We start from the raw sequence: 19,873 nt of genomic DNA, 5'->3' as shown, positions 1-19,873 counted from the left end.
CTTGTTTGGCTCCTCACACAGAGGGTCATGATTAGCAGCTCTTCTCATTGTAAATTCAACAACTTGCTCACAATTTCATTGCCTGACAAGACAACAGACAAAACCCACAGGCTTGGGGTCGCAAGGTTATCAGTGCAAATACTGATTTCACTCCTGATTGTAAAGTCAAAAAGAAAACAAACCCTACCCCTTGGGTACTGACTTAGTATTTGCCAGTTAGGCACAGAAAGCACAAAAATGAATCTCAACTGACTCAGAAGTTAAGAATAAATTACATAGCAAAAGGATTTAGAGAAAAATCTGACCACCAGAAGTCTGTTTACTTATCTGACAAATAGCATACAAAAACTGCTGTCTGTATATTCTACATATTCTGTGTCACAGCTAGAGATGCTGTGATGTAATGATGTTAACACAACAAACCATCAATGTGATACAGACCTTTGAAAAATGTACAAGTTCACAGACTGCTACAATGGCTGAGGTTGAAAAGCGCCTCCAGTGGTCACCTGATCCAGCCCTTACTCAACCAAGGGCACACAGAACACAGAGCAGATGGTTTTGATTTCCAAGGAGACTCTACAACCTCTCTAGGCAACCTGTGCCAGTGTTCTGTCAGCCACACAGTAAAGCAGTGTTCATTCTGAACTTCTGGTGTTAAAAGTTTGTGCCCACTGCCCCTTGTTGAAATTGTCTCTGAAGAAGTAAGTATTCTTGTCTTCTTGGGTTCATCTTCAGAATAACTGCAACATCTGGCAGTATCTGAATTTGAAACATGTCACCAAGTGAAAATAAGGAGTTCACATAGAATAAGGTTAATCAGATCACCATCTCCTCCCTCTGTTCCTCCATGCTATCACAGACATAACAGATATTTGATACTGCAAAGCCAGTATAAAATACACCGGTTAGTTAAAGCATAGGTCCAAATATAAAAGATATAAACACACACTTTCAAAATACCTTTAGATAGTTTCTAAACAGGTTCAAGAAACTGATCATTAACAGAGAGCTTTTCAAAATCACTGCTGACTGCTATTTAAGACTAATACCATGCTGGTTAGGCATTCTGCTTCTTGCCAGTTTTTCCTCTACAAAAGCTCCTGAGCATGTTCACTCTTCTCCTTGTATTCCTTGTCCAGCAGTCATTAGCTCAGTTTGTCTTCACGGCAATCAAATCACTTGCTCAAATCCACATCTTTCCTTAAGTGAATCACATGCTAAATACTACCTTGCTTTTCACTGCAGTTTATGGTCACTTAAACTCACTGCTAGCATAGGCTACCACTATAGCTTTGTTACACCATCATCTGCAAGATACCCATTTCCTTCTTGTTCATTTTCAGTTAAAATTTCAAGAAACAATGCTATGTGCACCTCTTCCATTTCTAACATTTCCATACTCTAGAAAAGCTGCAAAGCATTTATGCATATGATATCTATTAACATTATAGCCAGTTTTACTTACTTTTGAAAATCTGTGCGAACATGAGGAAAACTGTCTTATCTCCAAATTAAAATCCTCATCATTTGTATCATCTTCTTCCTCAGTTTCCATGTGGTGGTATTTCTCAGAACGAGCTACAAATAAGAGAAATAAATTAAGTGAATTTATCAGGAGAACTGAGTAATAAATTTTATTATTAGCCAAAAGCTTAATTATATTCCTATTTCTCCTGCACTGTCATACCACCACTGAAACTGTACAGTTGCCAGTGGTTATTATAACCAGATTTTCATTGCATTTTTTTTTAAATGCAAGCAAATACCTACTGTCAAAATAACTTGTGTCATCTTCCGACTCCAACTGTGGAATAAACTCTGCTTTCTGTCTTAGCAGACTGTTCCAATCAAGGCTCCTGAAGAATTGGTGTTGCTTTACTTCATATGCACCACCTGGGGGAGCCAGAGAAAAGCAGTGAGCAAAAGACACCAAATCCTCTGACATTTCAACTAAATTCATGGTCAAGAGAACGCAAAGTAGCATGGAAAGGCATGGTCATCACTTCCAGCAGGCAGAAACCTCTACTACCCCTTTTCACTGGCATCATCTAAACTTGTCAGAGCAGCATCCTTGTTTTCCTTGCTTAGCAGTGGTGGCATTGGCTTTTCATCTTTCTCCTTTCTAAATTCCTTTTTATTGAGACTAATAATTATGCATCAAGCACACGTCAGTCTGAATGTAAAATTTAGATACATGAGTTCGACAAGAAACTGCAAGTTAGAAAGCATGAAGAATTATTCTCAATGTAGCTCAGTGTAAATACCACTGCTGATTAGGAACTCCTTTTGGTGTTTTATGGTAGTGACACACAGTTCTACAGATAACACTTTATAATGTAGCTTATTATGGATCACTGCCTTGATTTTATGTGTTAAACAGCTGAATTAGTCACAATTTAGAAACAGAGCCTGTAAGAACACAATACAATACTGAATAACAGTAAACAATAAAATACTGAAAATACCTGGGGAGGTAAATGGGGATATTAATAAGCACAGGCGTAATTCTGTAAGCTGGACATACAAGCTGCAGCACAGTCAATCCAACTGGATATGCCAGGGGTAAGTCAGGACAGAGCCATAGAAAAAGTGTAAATTTTCTAGGACTGGTCTTTAAGATCTACAAATATTTAAGCATTTCTAAGCTGGATTCACTGATTTTCTGGGCTGCAGCTGGGAAAAATTCATAAAAGCCAAATCTTCCCAAAGCAGACCAAAATCACATCTAATCATAAGTAACTAGCCACAGAGTAATCACCTTTCTGAAAGCAATAATGGGATATTACAGCAAATTGTTTAATTCTTTACTAGTTTTCAGACGCTTCAAATCAATCCATCACTTTCCTTCTTCAGAAGAGCATAATACCTGTCTTTCAACTTGACTATGCTACGAAGGTCTCCTGAGAAAATACACAATTACCATGTTCATGGAATGTTATGCAGCTAGCTAATATGTATTAAACAGATAGGACGATCATTTGAAATGCTCGGTGGAGCCTGGGATAAACTGTGCTGTTTTGCATTGCTCCTGTGGGACCTATTGTGTTGCAGACTGTTTCTGTGAGTTGTTTCTGACAAATAAAAAACTTCACTGTGGCTTCTAAATACTTTGTGCTTCAAAGAAATGGCTGCAGGATTTTTTCTTCAGGCTGCCAGCTCTTGAGAGACCACAAACAGTCCAAAGAAATCAGTCCCTGCACAAACAGAGAAGATGCTCCATGTGGGTGCACTGACCACTGCAGTTCTTAAGCCTGCCTAACTCTTGCCAATTCTCTTTTTCATCCAGTTGTTAGAAAATGGAGACAGAATTTGCAAGCTACTTGTAGTTCAGCCTCTCACAGGGTGACAGCTTTGCATTAACATTACAATTGACTAGGAAAAGGCAACCTGGCAATGAAACAAAAATCTCTGAAGGGTATTTTGTGTTATGTATTTATACACCTGTTTGAAACAAAGGAACAGAATTATCCCTGGCTCTTCATTTTAACTATGGTGGTGGTGGCCTTTGCAGTAGGATGAAGCAGGAAGCAAGTGGAGAAGCCATCTTGGGCGTAGGATAACTCCCTCACTCTTACTTCAACACTGGGCAAGAGTGAAAAACCAATTTACTGGATGTAATTTACTCCAGATCATAAGCTACAAGGAAGTCTAAGGACTGTTCACACAGATCCCATGCATTCAGAGAACAAGACACATGCAGTCATTTCAGTTGCTTGACCACGTCCCAGAAGAAGACCTTTAAGGTGACACCACATCAATAATACTTGGAGTCTGGGTTATATTCGAGTTCCCATGAATGGATCAGTTATGAGCTGATTTCTACAACTGCTTTTCATTTTAGCTCTAAAATTATGCATCACCCTCTGCATGCTGGACTTAGCTTTGTCAGTAGTTTTATCAGCAGTCATGCTGACTCAATCTGCCACTTGGTTTCCCTAGAGTCCACCTTACATGTATATAAATGACATACGTTATTCACCCTAAGTAGGACTATTTATTTAGGCCTTCTTATACGGAAAGCTTTCTTTCCTCTGCTTCCTCAATCCTTTGCCAGTGCGGTGGTGGTCAGTGAGCAGGGCTCCCACACAAACTGACACTTTGAAAATAACATGCAATATTCCTCTGGAAAAAGGAACATCAGTTGTGTATGGATTCCCCTTCTCAAGTTCTGTGTCTGTTTATTTCATAATGCACTTATGAAGGAACCCCACGCAATGGCTAACTGCATCTCTAGCACGTCTTTGCTTTACATCATTCAACTAAGATAGGAGTAAAAGAATGATCACATGTAAACATCGCAAAGTGAACAGTCATCATCTTGCTAAGGTCTTACTACTTGTCTGAATCCGTAAATTTCCCCTTGTCATAGCAGCATGTCATGCTACTCATCCTGGAAGATGTTCCTCAGACAAAAAAGAAGCAAAACAACAAAAAGACCAACAAAAACAACCATGAACAAGAGTGTAGTGACCTCCACAGAATGCAAAACTTATTTCCAGCACAGAAACAATGTTTGGAGTAGTTTGTCCTAACCTGTTCCCAATCTTTCCAAGGGATTCTGCCTGAGCAGCAGGGTAATGAGATCCTGAGCATCTGGAGGTGGTGCTTCATCCTTTTCAGGCCAGTTGATTTCATCTAACAGAAAAGATATCTTGTTATTATTTAAGCCTGATACCAACATTCAGAAAAAAATTGTGTAAAGCTGTCATCATTAGCTAGCAGTAAAGTCAGAATTCAGGAAACATTTTCAAGTTGCTCTGTTGCATACCAGTTATTTCTGATTTTAATACTCTTCACACAGACTTCATAAACTTATTCTTATAAACACTGCTTAACCACATGGAAAACTATTATAGAACGCTACCATGCTTTATGTCACCCTTCTCACAGCCATCCCAATAAATGTCATATCATTATGCTTTAAATTTTAGTTCTGTTCCATGGAAACTACTGATAACACGGACACATCTGATCTGACCCAGCAGTCAGCAAGAACACTAAAGATCTTGTTGTAACTACATGACTTAGATTTTTCCTTTGAAATCAGTATCAGTTGAGAAACAGTTATCAGAAGGTTTAAACTTTGCATTCTGAAGTACAAATAAAGGTACTGAAATAAACGGGCATGAAATGTTACCTGTTTTATAAAACACATGCATGTGTTTGGAAATGCAGTAAAAACATCGATTATTTCCATGCTCACCTGCCCACAGCTTCTACAGTAGTCTAAACCTGATTTGGAAAATAAAGTATGGCTATATACTGCAGCCATGATGTATCAAGAACAAAGCCAGCATTTGTTGCTTGTGTTAATTAAACAGTTGATTCTCTTTGCCACTCAGGCCTTAACGTATCACCTTGGAAAACATCAGTTATGCAGCTAGAATGTGGTAACATATCAAAGGCAAATCCTTTTCATTAAGTTTGCAAACATATTTGGCTTTCAGCATTGCCAATGGAGGAAAGTGTGGTGATGACAAATTGTTTCCTTATGAACAAATGGGGGATTTGCTGTGTTCTCAGAGAAAAAGGAGCCGGAGATTCAGTTAGTTTTGTTTTGGTTGGTTCTGTTTGTTTTGGTCTTAGTGGACCTTTGAAGTAGACCATAAAACAGACTAGGAAATATTCAGTAACAGAGGTGCTATTCTGTTAAACTTCTGGCATAAATAGAGTCCTTCTCCATCTATGCATCTGGGAAATTTATGGAAACAGCAGGTAGGATAGTAAATGATTCTGTTTAATTATCATTCAGTTTTGCCACAAGCCTCATAACAATACTTAGGGTCAGCTTTCAGGTTAAAATCTAAAAGGTTATTGAATTTTAAATGAAAGAAGAACAGCTGTTACAGGAATAACATTACACTAAAACAATCACAAATGAAATCGTTAACAATCTGTGAATTGAATTTGTTTCCTTCTCTTTCTCATTATTTATTATTTGGGAGACATTTGCTTTAAGGTTTTATCACATCTCTGTTAATTTCTTCATTATGCCATGAGGCATTTTCCCATTTACACAAATTTATTTAACCATTTCTTCTCTGGGATAACTTCTTTACTGAAGAACAAAAACACTGTGCTGTGGTGCTGATGATCTTCTCTTTCAAACAGTGTATCTTATCTATTGTACCCTATGTTACTGCATTTCTGTACTCAGCAAGAATATATGCTAAGTCCAGCTTTTAATACAAATTCATACTGCTTTGACAGCAAATGACATGTTACAGTAACGGCGCTGTCTCTTTTGAGCAACACTAGCTTAAACTTTAGTGTGTAAGTAGGGACGTTGTAAGCACCTTTACTATTGACATAAACTGAAATGTTTGACAGCAAACAAAGAAATCTGGTTCAATGAGATGATCCTCACCACTGATTACTTGTCCAAACAGCTCTTCTGGTGTGTCTCCAAAGAATGGCACACACCCAACAAGAAATTCATAAAGAATAATTCCCATAGCCCACCAGTCCACTGGCTTTCCATAACCCTGTCTCAGTATTACTTCAGGAGCTATGTATTCAGGTGTACCACAAACCTGAAAGAAAGAAAATAAGCATGATGGTAAAGTAAGTCAAATAGTACTTGCTGTATCACATCACTTGTAAATCTTGAAATATAAAACAGCACAGAAACAAAGATGAATGAAATTTAGTACATTCTCTACCTAGAATATTTGGTTATCAATCAGTTTTTCATGTCTGTAAAGCAAAAATTTATTTTTGATCCATGGTATGAAAAGTGAATCACAGCAAATATTTTATTTAATTTAAACATATCTTTAGCTTTACATGAAAGTTGTGATGGCTTTATCTTAAGTAAATTTTACTGTGAACAGATTGCAAGCAATGGTAATGAGGCACGCTTAAAGGGAAATGGGCCATAGCAAAGATTTTAAGAGCCCCTGGTAGTACCATGCATCATCAGTTCCACAAGCACACTGTTGAGACTTCTGAATTCCTTTTAAAAACAGTTTTCTATTTATCTCTCTCACAGACTCACTTGCACACAATCAGGTTGTTCATCTTATTAATAGATCCTAACACAGAAAGAAAAGATCCTATCATAATCTGTTGGGCATTAGTCAAAGTAACTGACAAATACTATCAGAACACATATGCAGAAATAACTGCTTATAAAGTACTACAGTAGACTATGCTGGCAAAACATCATTGCATTAAACAATGTAAAGAAGAAAAAAAGCTTGTCTTACTTGTTTATCAAGGAATTCTCTGGCATCCTTTTCAATGTGACCCTCATACAGATTGGTAGTCAAACTCATTAGCCCCACCTTTGACAGACCAAAGTCCGTAAGCTTTATATGGCCCATGGATGTTACCAATAAACTGAAAATTAAAGTGATGTAAAGTTACTGTGATATAATTCGAGATTACGTGCTTATTATTATTATACTCAGAGAAACATTTCAGCAGCACTGAAAAAAATTACAGTCAGCTTAAAAAGTAATTCAGACAGTACAAAATACGTTAAAAAAAATGACACAGTTGCAAATGTATTACTGATATCACCAGACACAAACACAGCTCCCATATGCAATTGAATATAAGCAGAATCAGGCAGTGTTAAGAGTTAAATGGTAGATGTTTGAAGAAAATAAAGTAGTTATCATTCTGAAAGAACGAGAATAGAAAAAAATTCAGCTTTTAAAGACACGCAGGCATTTTCTACCAGTAGCAGGTTGGGTCATCCATCTGAAAAAACTCAAGATATTAAGATAGCTGCTAACTAATACCACAGTGGCCTCAGGTATCATGCTAAGAAGATATTTTCACTGGTGTATCACCCCAACTCTGTTTGTTTGTTTGTTTTTTCTGTGATAATCTAAATACATACTTATCTGGCTTCAAATCCCTGTGCACAATTCCATAATTATGAAGGTACTCCAAGGCCAGAACAGTCTCTGCAAAATACATCCTTGCCATGTCCACAGGTAAGGGGCCCATATTTTTCATCAAAGTAGCACAGTCTCCACCTGTGAAAACAGGATGAATGTTGAAGGTGGTGGTACAAATTTTCAGACGTATTTGCTTCAGAAGGAAACAAACTGTAGTCATGTTTCTTTTCCAATCAGATGACCCAATTTAACAGGCATTCACAATACCTACTGTGCTGAAAAAAACAGCATGAAGCTGGGGAGAGAGTGGTGCAAGAGTTCAGCAGGAAACCAATAAAGCCTGTGCTGCTACTTAAAAGAAGTCCACACAGTCACAGCAACTCATCTTGATCACAAGGAGATAATGAGTGGGAGAAAAGTCACCTCATTCTTGAGTTTAGATCCCAAATCTGTATAGCCAGAACACACAGCAAATAAAAGAGGGCCCTTTTAACACAAGCACCATCACGGTTTTATTTCTTTCCTGGTATTATTAAAAAAAAAAAAAAATACTCCTTCCCTTTAAAAAAGAACACTTTACCTTCTACATATTCCATGACCATACATAAATGACGTCTTGTTTCAAAAGAACAATACATGCTGACAACAAAGGGGTTTTCTGCAAAGGTCAGGATATCACGCTCCACGAAGGCCTGCTGGATCTGGTTTCGAAGGATGAGATTCTGTTTATTAATCTTCTTCATGGCAAATCTTTGCCTGGTTTCTTTATGTCTCACAAAATAAACCGCCCTGAAAAAGCCCAAACGAGATAGAAAAAGTTGAAGTAAATTTAAAAGGTATTTTAAAATACATTTTTGACAAGTAGATTTATCCAAAATATTGTATATGTATTTCATAAAAGACTTGTTTCTAATCTAATGTAGTTGGTGAACCTTTAACTTAACAGAATGGACTGAGATCTCGTTATGTTTCAACATGAGGATAATTCAGTCAATACAAATTAGTACACTAATTGGTAACAAACAAACCAAACAGTCCACCCACAACGGATATAAAGCTCAGATTTTGGTAGTTTCCATCAGCAAAGGATTATAGATGAAAACCAGCCATGACAGAATATTATAAACCATTTTTGACAAATGTTTATTCTGTAGGAGTGAGTCATAATTATCTGACTGAAGACTCTGTTCAGGGGATTTTAAAACATGTCATAGGTTTCTCATGAAGGTTGCTCAGAAGTTTGCTCAGTGATGTGTCTCTCCCCAATTGGTAGATGCAAAATGTATCATCTGTACTTGTTCAGTACAGTACCCTGACATCAGCACTGATACATATCATGGGTAGGTCACCAGTAGGTAATACAAATTAAAAAATAACATATACCACCTGGTAATGTGGGAATAAGATGCACCTCAACAACCAAAATCTCACTGAGCTATTGGGTACAAGGTTTCCCATAAACTTAATTAGATACGACCAGGGTGATAAGGGCAGCAAAGCGAAAGAAAACCTCAGATGGACAATATCCTTACTTTCAAGGCTCAGGAAAATGCATAATACTGCCATGAAACACAGACGACACAACCAGAGCACTTCTCAAAATCCCTCAAGACAAACCTTGAAAACAACTGCTACTTTGCCTGAAATCAACCTCATAGTACGCAACACTCACAGCATCTCACCCAGAAATGCAGATTTTAAACTTATTTTCTTGTCCCCACAACGTGCAATAATCAGCATACAAGTATTTAAAATACAAAAAGCAATTCTTGCTTTACTATTTTTACAACTCCATCTTTACCCAGCTACCAAAGTCACAGAAAAAAGCAACATTTTCTACTTTGCTTTGTGGAGTGTTTCTTCTAGACAGGAGAGTTTCTCTTACAGATTCCAAAGGTTTTCCTTAATCCCTTGCTACAGTCTGAGCACGGGGCAGGTAAAAGCATTACATCATCGCGAAACTAGGGGAAAAACACCTTGGGCAAAATCCAAGACGAACCTCACCCTCAGCACCTGCCTCCTACTAAGTCTTGCCATCTCTTGCCCCTCCCAAACTCAAATAAAATCAAGTTATTCAACTCCAGTATGCCTTCCTGCTGGCTTCACACGCCTCTTCCTTCCACTCATTTCTTTCTTCACACCTTCTCTACAGCCTTCCTTTACATTCTGTTTTTCCACTTTCTTTTGGTGCTGTTGTCCATTTGTCATAAGTTTCTCAATGTCCAATAATACTGTGTATTCTTTTCCTATCTCAGTTCCTTCATGTATTTTTGGCTTGTAAAAAAAGTGAGATCTTCAGGTGCCTTAAGTATAATTTCCACCATATGCATCTGTAATCACTACCACATTTAAAGATGAAGAACCAGTAAGTTTGAACTACTCATTCCAGTAAATATATGGGTATGCTGGTTACAGTTCCCACAGCTCTCTAAATTAGATCCTCTAGCCTTGTAGTTGCAGGGAGACAATATTCTAAATTTGTACCAGAATTCATTTATCTACAAACCCTCAGAAAAAAAGAAAATATTTAACTGACCCAAAAAAAAAAAAAAAAAAAAAGCAACGTATTTCTCTATCTCATGCATACACTATTTGTACTGATTAAAGTGATTTTAAATGATCCTCAATACAAGAAAATGCGCATCATTATGCACATCTTCTGTGTAACACAGTAAGTGGAGCAAACAGCTTTACAAATAATACCATGCTCTGGAAGCAAAGGATTCCGGTTAAAGATTACCTATCTTCCTTCAGGATGGTCTCATTTCACAGCTATGCACTTCCCTTGCTTACTAGTACAACCTGCAAGGCACATCATTGGAACTGCAACCTGAACTTACTGACACTCCTATACTTGGAAAGAATTTGCTGAGATGTCACTGATAAACAGAAAATGAAACTTTCCCCAAGGACAAGCAGTTCCCAAGGAGGGAAAGAACGTAGAAGTTACTTGGGCACTACAAACAAACAAAAACAACAACAAACAAAAATGAAAAGAAAAAACAAGCCTCCCCTCCCTGGGACTGAAACTTAACCGAACTAACAGAAAGCTAAGGGTAAGGCACATAGCTGCCAACACACAGAGGACACTGAAATTCCAGATAAAAAGCTGAGAACAACCATAATGAGTTCTGTTAACTTTGTTTATTTTGAACCTCAATTTGCAAGGTTAGAAGTATCCTTCTGTTTTAAATCATGAAGCGGAATGGGATGGTCTGATTCCCTTTGCTTTCCCTGATGCTCCTTCCTGCTACATTCTCTTCATTCCTGCACTGAGCTCAGCCTTTAATTTCCCCCACAGGCTCACTTCACTCTGTTGCTCTTTTCTTTACTTGTCAGATGCTATTCAGGAAGCATTAGACAGAATTTTATCTTTGTTTCACTTGTGCTTTCAAGAGAACACGATTTCTCACTCTCACTTTCTTGGCGTTGAGCAGTAACACCCAGCTCATGATTTCCAGTGGAAAGACAACTGTCATTCTGAGAACTCCGTTAATGCAAAAGCAACCCATCCATAACATGAGATTGCTCTGTCGATCTACTCAACAGCAATGATATGTCATCCTTGCCTGCTAAGCCACAACCACAGAGGCACTGTTGCAACCTCCTATGCTTCAAAACCAAGAATTTGCTTTCCTGTCTTGCCCTACTGGTTTCATAAAATGTCAGCATGGGATTCCTAGAACACCCTCTGATTTCACTGCATTGATCTCAGCAGGTACACGAATGCTCTGTATTTTACTGATAGCGTATTTAATCATAGCAAGCAAAATTTAATTTACAAGAGAAATAAAAGAAATTAACAAAGTCTGTGACTGTCCAAACACTGCCTCCTTCTACCTCTAACATAAATTTTCCATTCACCTTGAGAAAGTATCTCTAAAACATCGTCAGCTAGACATAAGTATAAATGCTATGCACACGTTGATATGACAAAATCAGAAAAAACAAAAAACAAACAAACAAACAAACAAACTTGTTACAACATGAATGTTACGCAATCTACTTTCAAAGCTTACAATAAAGATTCCTGGTTATAACTAGAACACTAACAGCCTTCAGATCTATCACAGAATGTCTTGGGTTGGAAGAGATCTTAAAACTCATCTCAATTCCAACTTCTTGCCACAGGCAAGGTTGCCACTTATCAGCTCAGGCTGCCCAGAGCCACAACCAGTCTGACTTTGAGCACCTGCAGAGATGGGGCACACACAACTTCTCTAAGCAGTCTGACAGGGTCTCACTACCCTCTGAGTAAAGAATTTCCCCTCTAATTTAAATCTCTCTTCTTTTAGTTTACAAGTCTTTCCCCTAGTCTTTTCACTGCCTGCCCATTTGAGAAGTTGGTCTCCCTCCTGCTTATAATTCCTTAGTTTACACATCTTCAGTAACTTTTAGAGATATTTTAAAATTTAGTCTACATTCAGTGCTTGCACCTGATGCTGTGTCGCTTTTAACCTGATTCTCGAATCTGTCAAAGGACCCTGAACTCCTTGAGGAAACACAGGTGTTGTACTTGCTGCATGTGCTATCTAATACTATTTAAAGCTGCTAACCAAGAACTATGCTTCATTTTATAAAGCAAGAGAAGAGAATCCTTTCTGAGAAGGGATTGCTAAATTCTGTACTGTTTGATCCGAATCATCTCCAGTGCAAGGCAGCCATTTGTGAGGCCATGATGCATGTTACAGCATTATAGCAGATAGTTAAGATCAGAAGCACCAGCAGAAGAACCAGAAACAGCACTGCACCACCTCCCGCACAGATGACATCCATCACCAAATCAGATTTATTTGGGGGCAAGGAGACAATGCTGCCTACAGCATATCTAAGACAAGCATCCAGTGTAGTGTGAATTGAGTGTTTTGGGATATATCCTAGTCTGCCCTGTAGGATGAAAGCACAGAATGGCTGCAATTCTTCTCTTTGTATGAGAGACCTACTTACTTAAACACGTCACATGATGTGGCCAGTAAAATTGCCTGTCTTTATCTAACTGTAACAACTTCTGCCTCTATGGAAGGCAGTAAACGCAGGCACATATTGATGAAACTACTGCTAGATTTCCTGTGAATAAAATCCCTAAGAACTGTTCTGTATTTGGAAAAGAAGCACTTGAGAAATAGAGTCCTTCACCTATTTGTAGCTTGCCGTATGTTTAGAAAGGACAAAATTTGATACCATCACTACCTGTTAACTCTCAGGAGTTGCAATATGGGGGGAAAAATGTTGCTGTGATTGCAGTAACAGTTTGAAAAATTGGTAAGTTTGATAAGTTTTGCCTGGCTGAAAAAGAGTCTGACAAACAGCTTGTGAAATCATTAGTGACTTGGCTGGTGTCCTACTTGTTTACTGATACACAGCTTGTTTAACTTCTTGTATATTCCCAGCCTGATACACCTAATCTACTACACAGACATTTAATTGCACTACAAATCAGTTTACCCAACCAATACTTGATATTTAAACTCATCAAGTTTAGCATATCTGACAAATCTCTGCTACAGTATGCCAAGACCAAAAATTACCCTGTCAAGCAAAGCTTCTGCTTCCCTAATGAAGGCAAAAACACCACAATAAAATAAAGGACATCAGAATGCACATTTCTTTTTTTTCCCCCTTCTTAAATTGGTTGTGAATGTAACCCTCCACTACCTCCTTGAAATAAGTGAAGTATTACAATAGAATACTAAGTAAGTCAGAGCGCAAAAGATGCCTACTGATGTATTTTGGAGACTAAATCAATGAAGTTCAGACAGAATTCATATGCATTCAGGTTATTTCAAAAAGTTAATGGACTAGAAAAATGTGAAAGTGGGGGAAAAAGCCTTGTAGCATAACAACACTAACTTTTATTTTGGCTGCTTATACTTGTAGTAAACTGCAATAAATGCCCCTTGGGCAATTTACTGCTTTGTATTCACAGATGGAACAGACACTGCTGCTTAATTATGGTCCATTTTGTAGAGTTTAAAAGTATACAGGTAGTAGTTGTACATTCCTCTTTAAATCTGACAATAAGTTTTGAGTAAATTAATCACTAGCTGCATGATGTCAACATAAACATGATACCCACTATAAGTCTGCTAATAATAACATCCCTCTTTATCCGTCTGACCGCAATGGGGAACTTCAGGCACACCAAAATTCCTGGAAGTTTTTGAGCTCAAGCCTTCCAGCATCATTATGGGATTAGGTGCTAATCTCACTTTATAAAATGCCAAGTATATGCTTTTAAAATCTCAAGCAGTTCACTGAATTTATTCCTTTTGCTCTAATCTATTTTTCAGTTTTACCTTCACTGTCTTTCTTGTTTTTATCTTCTTTATTTTTCTTGTAGGAATCATTTAAACAAAAAATCCAGACCAACAAATTCCACCTTGATGTTGTTTGTTTAAGCATGGAAATAACAGCACTCCACTGAAGCTGATGGGATTGTCAGTTTCCACTCCTAACATTACTAGTCATAGAACACTTCCTTGTTGATAAAAACAGTAAGAGTCCCTACAGAATCTAGATTCACTCCAAGTTCTATTCCCTCACTCAGCTTTCCCTTTCCTCAACAATTTATCAGGGTCTCAACAAATACTATATTTGCTATGTCAGTTTTACCTGTTATGTTCATTAAAAAGGCACTTCACACAGATCAGCGTAGATCTTCCCTGACACAAACATGAGAAGATGTGTTCTACATGTCCCTATTCTAAGTGCCACAAAAAGACAGTTGTTTTTTTTTTTCACCTTCTCTTTTCCACCTTACGAATCTTTACCTGTCTCCAAGTCTGTATTTCTTAGTAGCCCACTGAGACTTCGTGGCTGTAAGGGCTAAGGAGCAACAGGACTACTGTACATCAGACTTCTGGCAGTCAACCTCACACTGCTAGTTGGGACATGCCTGTCTGACACCACTCCCTTCTTTCTCCGCTGCATACTAATCTAAAACTACTGGGAAATTGCACAGGTCCACTGACTCAGACATCCACTTCTCTGACATGAACAATACCCCACACAATTCTTCTTCTCATACTCCAGTAAGACAAGAAGGAAATTGGATAAAGGGGAAAAGAGGGAATCAGGCATCTGCCAAGGAAAGGAAGAATGGATGCAGCTAGGGATGGGAGCAGAAACAACTGCTAAGTGCAAGAAGAAAGGCTTTTAAAATTTAGGGGTAATTTGAAGTAACTGGCATAGAGTAATAAGTTGGCCCATAGAGAAATTCTGAGAAAATGAATTGTGAAGAGTCTGAACCTTGAAAAGTATTTCGATATTTATATAATTTTAATTCAAGTTATGCTATCTCCTGCAGGCTTTTTGCTGGACTGCCTAAGTAGGTCTGGTCACAAGCAAATAGCCTTTACGTATGCTGTCATGATCCTCTACTTATGCTGTCATGATCAGAAGCAGTAAACATCAACTGCCACATCAGACCTCAGGGCCATCTTTAAATAAACATGACTTGAGAGAGGCATTACTGCACCCACAATCCTGAGGCTGTTACAATAGCATGCAAAATTCCAGTGGGCTTTCTCTTCCAGAGTCCTATCAGGTAGCTCCTGTTTCCTGCTTCAAGCAGAGGTAGCATAGGATAGAACCAGTGTAATGTGACCTGTGCCAGGGAGCAGCACAGCCCTTTCCTTCAATGTTGTTCTGAAATGTTGCCTCATTTGGTGACGGGCTCCTCGCTACCAGACAGCAATTTCTCTTTTTTGAACCAGTACAAACTCTCCTGCTCCTGTACCAGCAGCTCCTGTCTTGACATAATTTAGCACTGAGAAGTAGAATGAAACAAGGATCAATCAGAGGGCACCTGAACACAAAAGGAACTTAAAGTTCTATCTGTTGGCAGACTTAATACTTCCACTACAATTACAGTATTTTTCATGTTAATTCTCTCTTGGCCCAGAGTTACCTACAAACAACAAAGGTAAAACAAAGGTAATCCAGAGTTACCTACAAACAACTTATATACCACTGGGCAGGAAGCTCTGTATTTTTTTTCAAGTACCCAGAAAATCCAACCAAGTAACAGTAGCTCCCTAAAAGCTGTTTGGGACAGAAGAGAGTCCACACAGAGGGAAAAAAAAAGAACAACCCCACAGTTCAGACCTACTCACAGAATTTTTCTTCTACTTCTCGAATATTCTTATGTCAAATGAGCACTCATTTTTAACAGCTTGACTCCCTTAAAGACCACGTCCCATTCCATTTCAGATCTACTTAAACATAAGCTGTTCCCATTATTTAAAAGGTGCTTTAAAACCTGCTTTTTACTTCATTCAGATTTCATCTTTGGCATTATATTATACCTACTTAAAAACACTCCTGGTGGAGCACTTAGTATTTTAACTTACAGCAGTACACAGTACTTCATTACTGCCTAGGAGGCTTTAAATTAATGTTTTTTTTTTGTGAACTTCAAGCATTAGCAACAAAGTAGGAAAGCAGAATTAAGAATACAACAGCGCAAAAAAATCCCCCTCACAATCATCCCTGTAGTATGAAATAATGGGAAGTTATGCAAAAATCTGAAAAAGCTATTACAGTAACATGCATTACTCACCCATAAGCTCCATTACTAATCAGTTTAATTGTCTCAAAATCACTTTCTCGAGGTTTTCTCCGGAGCTGTAGTGAGGTATTCGAGCTCTTCAAAGTAAAAAAGGAGAAAGAACACAGTCAGTACAGTATTTCTTTTCTTCAAATTAGGAGTAAAAAACAAACAAACTAACCAGAACATCAAGTGCTATTAGTCTGTCAAACCCCTACAAACCAGCTGAAAGACACAACCAGTTGACTGCGCTTCAGTTAGAGACATGAGTTCCTGAAGCAAAGCTGCCTCTTTACCCAAAAGGTATCAGTTACACCAGAGCCATCTGTCCCCTCACCTCCACATCAGGGTTACAGCAGACAGGTGTGATGGCTTCTGGTAAAGGGTATTTTACTGGCAACTCCTATCTGGAGGTGTAAACTTCTGGGAGCTGCACTAGGTACTTGCTGGACATCGCCTTAAGTTTTGAGTAAAAGTGATTCCACCAGTGTGCAGGCAGAATCAGCCTGGGAGTAAATGAACCAGATGAGCTCTTCTAACTTTAAGTAAAATTTTGTATGTTTCTGAGTAACGCTAGGATGGTGATCTAATTTAGTATAGACTGTGGAAAGAGATACATGAGGAAAAAAAAAGGGAAGACAAAAATGCAGTAATTCTGTCACGGTATCACTTTCACCAGCTTTTACGCAAGAATGTTTTCAAAATGGAGTTATTTTGAATGCAGTGCAGCCTTCTTTCTATCTGTAATCTTAATGAACCTTGGCAACCAAGTGTAAATTAGGAATGGGAGGTGTGGGGCACATGCGCATACACTAATACAGACTCCTAAATTTCTTATTCCAAACCTACAAAATACAAAATGCTTCCCGAATTTCCAAAAAGTTCTGTGATGCCTATCAAGGCACTTCAGTAATAGTAAAGGTTGGGTGTAGATCTGCTTGGAAGATCTTCAATGAAATGCTTACTAGAGAAACTGTACAGTGTTAAGAAGAAGTGAAAATGGTAACAGAATGAACTACGCAGGAGCAGGAAGAGACAAATTATTAATCTGTTTAGGCCATTTGCTCGTCAATACAGGATTCTTCCTAATCATATATTTATCATTATTTTAAATCCTTCTGTGTTTTATTTCAAGTTACACCTCTTTACATTTTCCATGTGTTGTTTTTATCTTATGTTTATTCCATTTTGGCAAAACATTTCTAGATGTTTACCATGTATTTCTCATTCCTTGTATAATTTCACAGTTATATTCCTTTATGACGGTGCATTATTCTTCCTTTTACTTCATTTCTTCAACTGCAACACAAGTACCTTCAGACTTACAATTTCATAGCTACTGCTAAGTTAATCTTACATCTATATACTCTCCATCTAAATTAAAACTTTTCTTCAGCATTTCAGTTATTCTTTCTGATTTTTCTCCGATTTGTCGGTATCTTTCTAATAAATAATGCTCAGGTCTGTATTTTACCAGAACAACAGAAACCTTCTCAAGATAAGACATTTCAGGAGAAAATAATGACCTTGATGCAGTATGTTGAAACTACCTTAACAGACACCCCATGCATGTATTTTAAATTCTACTAACAGTTACAAATGCCAGTAAAGTACCTATGCATCCTTGCAAAATCTGCTCGTGCTAAAAATTAACAATAAATTGCTAGAACCGCATTTACTGTTCATTGATGTGCAAGGCCTAAGAACTAACTTTTTAAAATTATGATTTTAAACAGACAGAACTTAAACCCACCACAATATTCAGACCATTAAAATGAATATAATCTCCAGCAACTCATTTTTCCTTTTCTCTCTGACCTGAGCAAGCGTTTGACCAAATTTTACCCTAAGATACCCATGATTGTAGCCAAAAGAATAATGCACAATCTTCCAGACTGCAACACAACTTTCTGAAACAAATCTTTGGCAACATGCTTATTACCTTCTCACGTATTGAATGAGTATATTCAGACGCTGTCAATTTGATCATTAGTTGCCACTGTAAGCAGACTGTCTTGCAATAGTTCTAAAATGCCTTATTTTTAAGAAACAAGTATGTAATTTCTTGGAGAACGAAAATAATTACATTAAGCAGAAATAAAACAGCCATTGGTGGAAACTATAGTGAAACAGCCATCATGTTTTGAATACTGTAGCCTCATGGAAGCCAAATACTGCAGCAACACGGAAAACAGACTGCTTTAGTACTTTCTACCTGCTGAGTGGCATGGTGCTAGTCCCTGCAACAGCCAAAGAATCCATTCTATTCATTTACCCATCCCAGAAGAAAAATAGCAGACTTTTTTTTCCTTCTTTCACATTCAGAATAAGCAGCATTTTAAGAAGAAAACTTACAGTTATTGATTCATCCATTTCCGGAGTTTCTGCTGTCCCACTGTCACAGTTAGCTAGTTGAGCTATTTCTATAAACAAATATTAGAAAGTCTTTTTTAAACCTCAGTAAGTACAAAATTACATAGCAAACTAAAATCTGAGAAGAAGTTCTTGCCATATAATTTTAGGATGTTTCTAAGCATTTGGAGCATTAATGCCATTTGAAAAATGAATGTGTGCTATTCATCATCTATGTAATCTTGAACAACCAAGTGCCAATAAACAGCAGTAAGTATTATGACTGCTGAGATGCAAGAATTCTGTGGTCTGTGTGTGATACAAGTATTAATTTTCTAAAAATCACGAGAATCTTAGACTACCAGGAGGTTAACTGCACACCAGATCTTTGATGTACTACCTAAAGCTTCCTAGTTGGAACAGTAAGGTTCTAAGTTCAGGCAGATATGGATTCCAAATGCATCTTATACACATAAATACTGATAATCCTAACAGAACCAGCTAAAAGCTTTTTTTCTTGTTTTTTCTTTTTTTCCTCTCAAAGGTTATCATTTATGGAGTTGCTGATGCACACTACTTCCATGTGAAATGCTCAGATTTTGGCAGATCTAGCAAGTTTACCAGGTTGTCCCAGTCTGTCTACGGTGTAGAATTCCTGACTCTACTACATTCTACAGGGACCCGTGAACTAAGAATTCCTCTGGATAACAAAAGCTGAACAGGAAAGCTGTCAGCTAAAAGACCTTGGAAATCTTATTATTACTTTAATATACACAGGTAATTATACACTCTGCAGAGCCAAAGATTTACTTGATTGTAATTATGGGGATAGGGATCAAAGAAAAGAATACCTGAAACTCTGAAGATGCAATTTGACCATCAATACTGTTAACTTATGAATACAAAAAGTAACTTAATATTCACATAAAATATATATATGTGTGCCCTTGGTGGCGCAGTGGTATAAAGTGCTGCTTGCGGCACCAAAGGGCCCGGGTTCGAATCCCCCCTGTGGCGCAGGGGGTAGAAGTGCCGCTTTGCTACACAGAGGGCTCGAAACCTGGGAGTTGGACTCGATGATCTCTAAGGTCCCTTCCAACTCACACGATACTACGATACT

The 19,873-nt window shown here is 37.9% G+C and overlaps 1 protein-coding gene across 7 annotated transcripts in view; it reads right to left on the bottom strand.

Annotated features, from left to right (window-relative positions):
- MAST4 (microtubule associated serine/threonine kinase family member 4) overlaps positions 1 to 19,873 on the bottom strand; it is a 277,722-nt gene that overhangs the window by 16,532 nt on the left and 241,317 nt on the right. For all 7 annotated transcript variants that reach the window (XM_072360604.1, XM_072360605.1, XM_072360606.1 and 4 more), the window contains 9 exons: positions 18,757 to 18,824; positions 16,414 to 16,499; positions 8,434 to 8,642; positions 7,853 to 7,991; positions 7,212 to 7,344; positions 6,371 to 6,536; positions 4,537 to 4,638; positions 1,774 to 1,896; positions 1,469 to 1,581 (listed from right to left, as the gene is read on the bottom strand). In XM_072360604.1, coding sequence (XP_072216705.1) covers positions 1,469 to 1,581; positions 1,774 to 1,896; positions 4,537 to 4,638; positions 6,371 to 6,536; positions 7,212 to 7,344; positions 7,853 to 7,991; positions 8,434 to 8,642; positions 16,414 to 16,499; positions 18,757 to 18,824 — 1,139 coding nt within the window. The remainder of the gene's footprint in view (positions 1 to 1,468; positions 1,582 to 1,773; positions 1,897 to 4,536; positions 4,639 to 6,370; positions 6,537 to 7,211; positions 7,345 to 7,852; positions 7,992 to 8,433; positions 8,643 to 16,413; positions 16,500 to 18,756; positions 18,825 to 19,873) is intronic.

This window comes from Excalfactoria chinensis, chromosome Z (assembly GCF_039878825.1).
Source record: "Excalfactoria chinensis isolate bCotChi1 chromosome Z, bCotChi1.hap2, whole genome shotgun sequence".
NCBI classification, from domain to species: domain Eukaryota; kingdom Metazoa; phylum Chordata; class Aves; order Galliformes; family Phasianidae; genus Excalfactoria; species Excalfactoria chinensis.
This window is presented reverse-complemented; position numbering and strand designations above follow the sequence as displayed.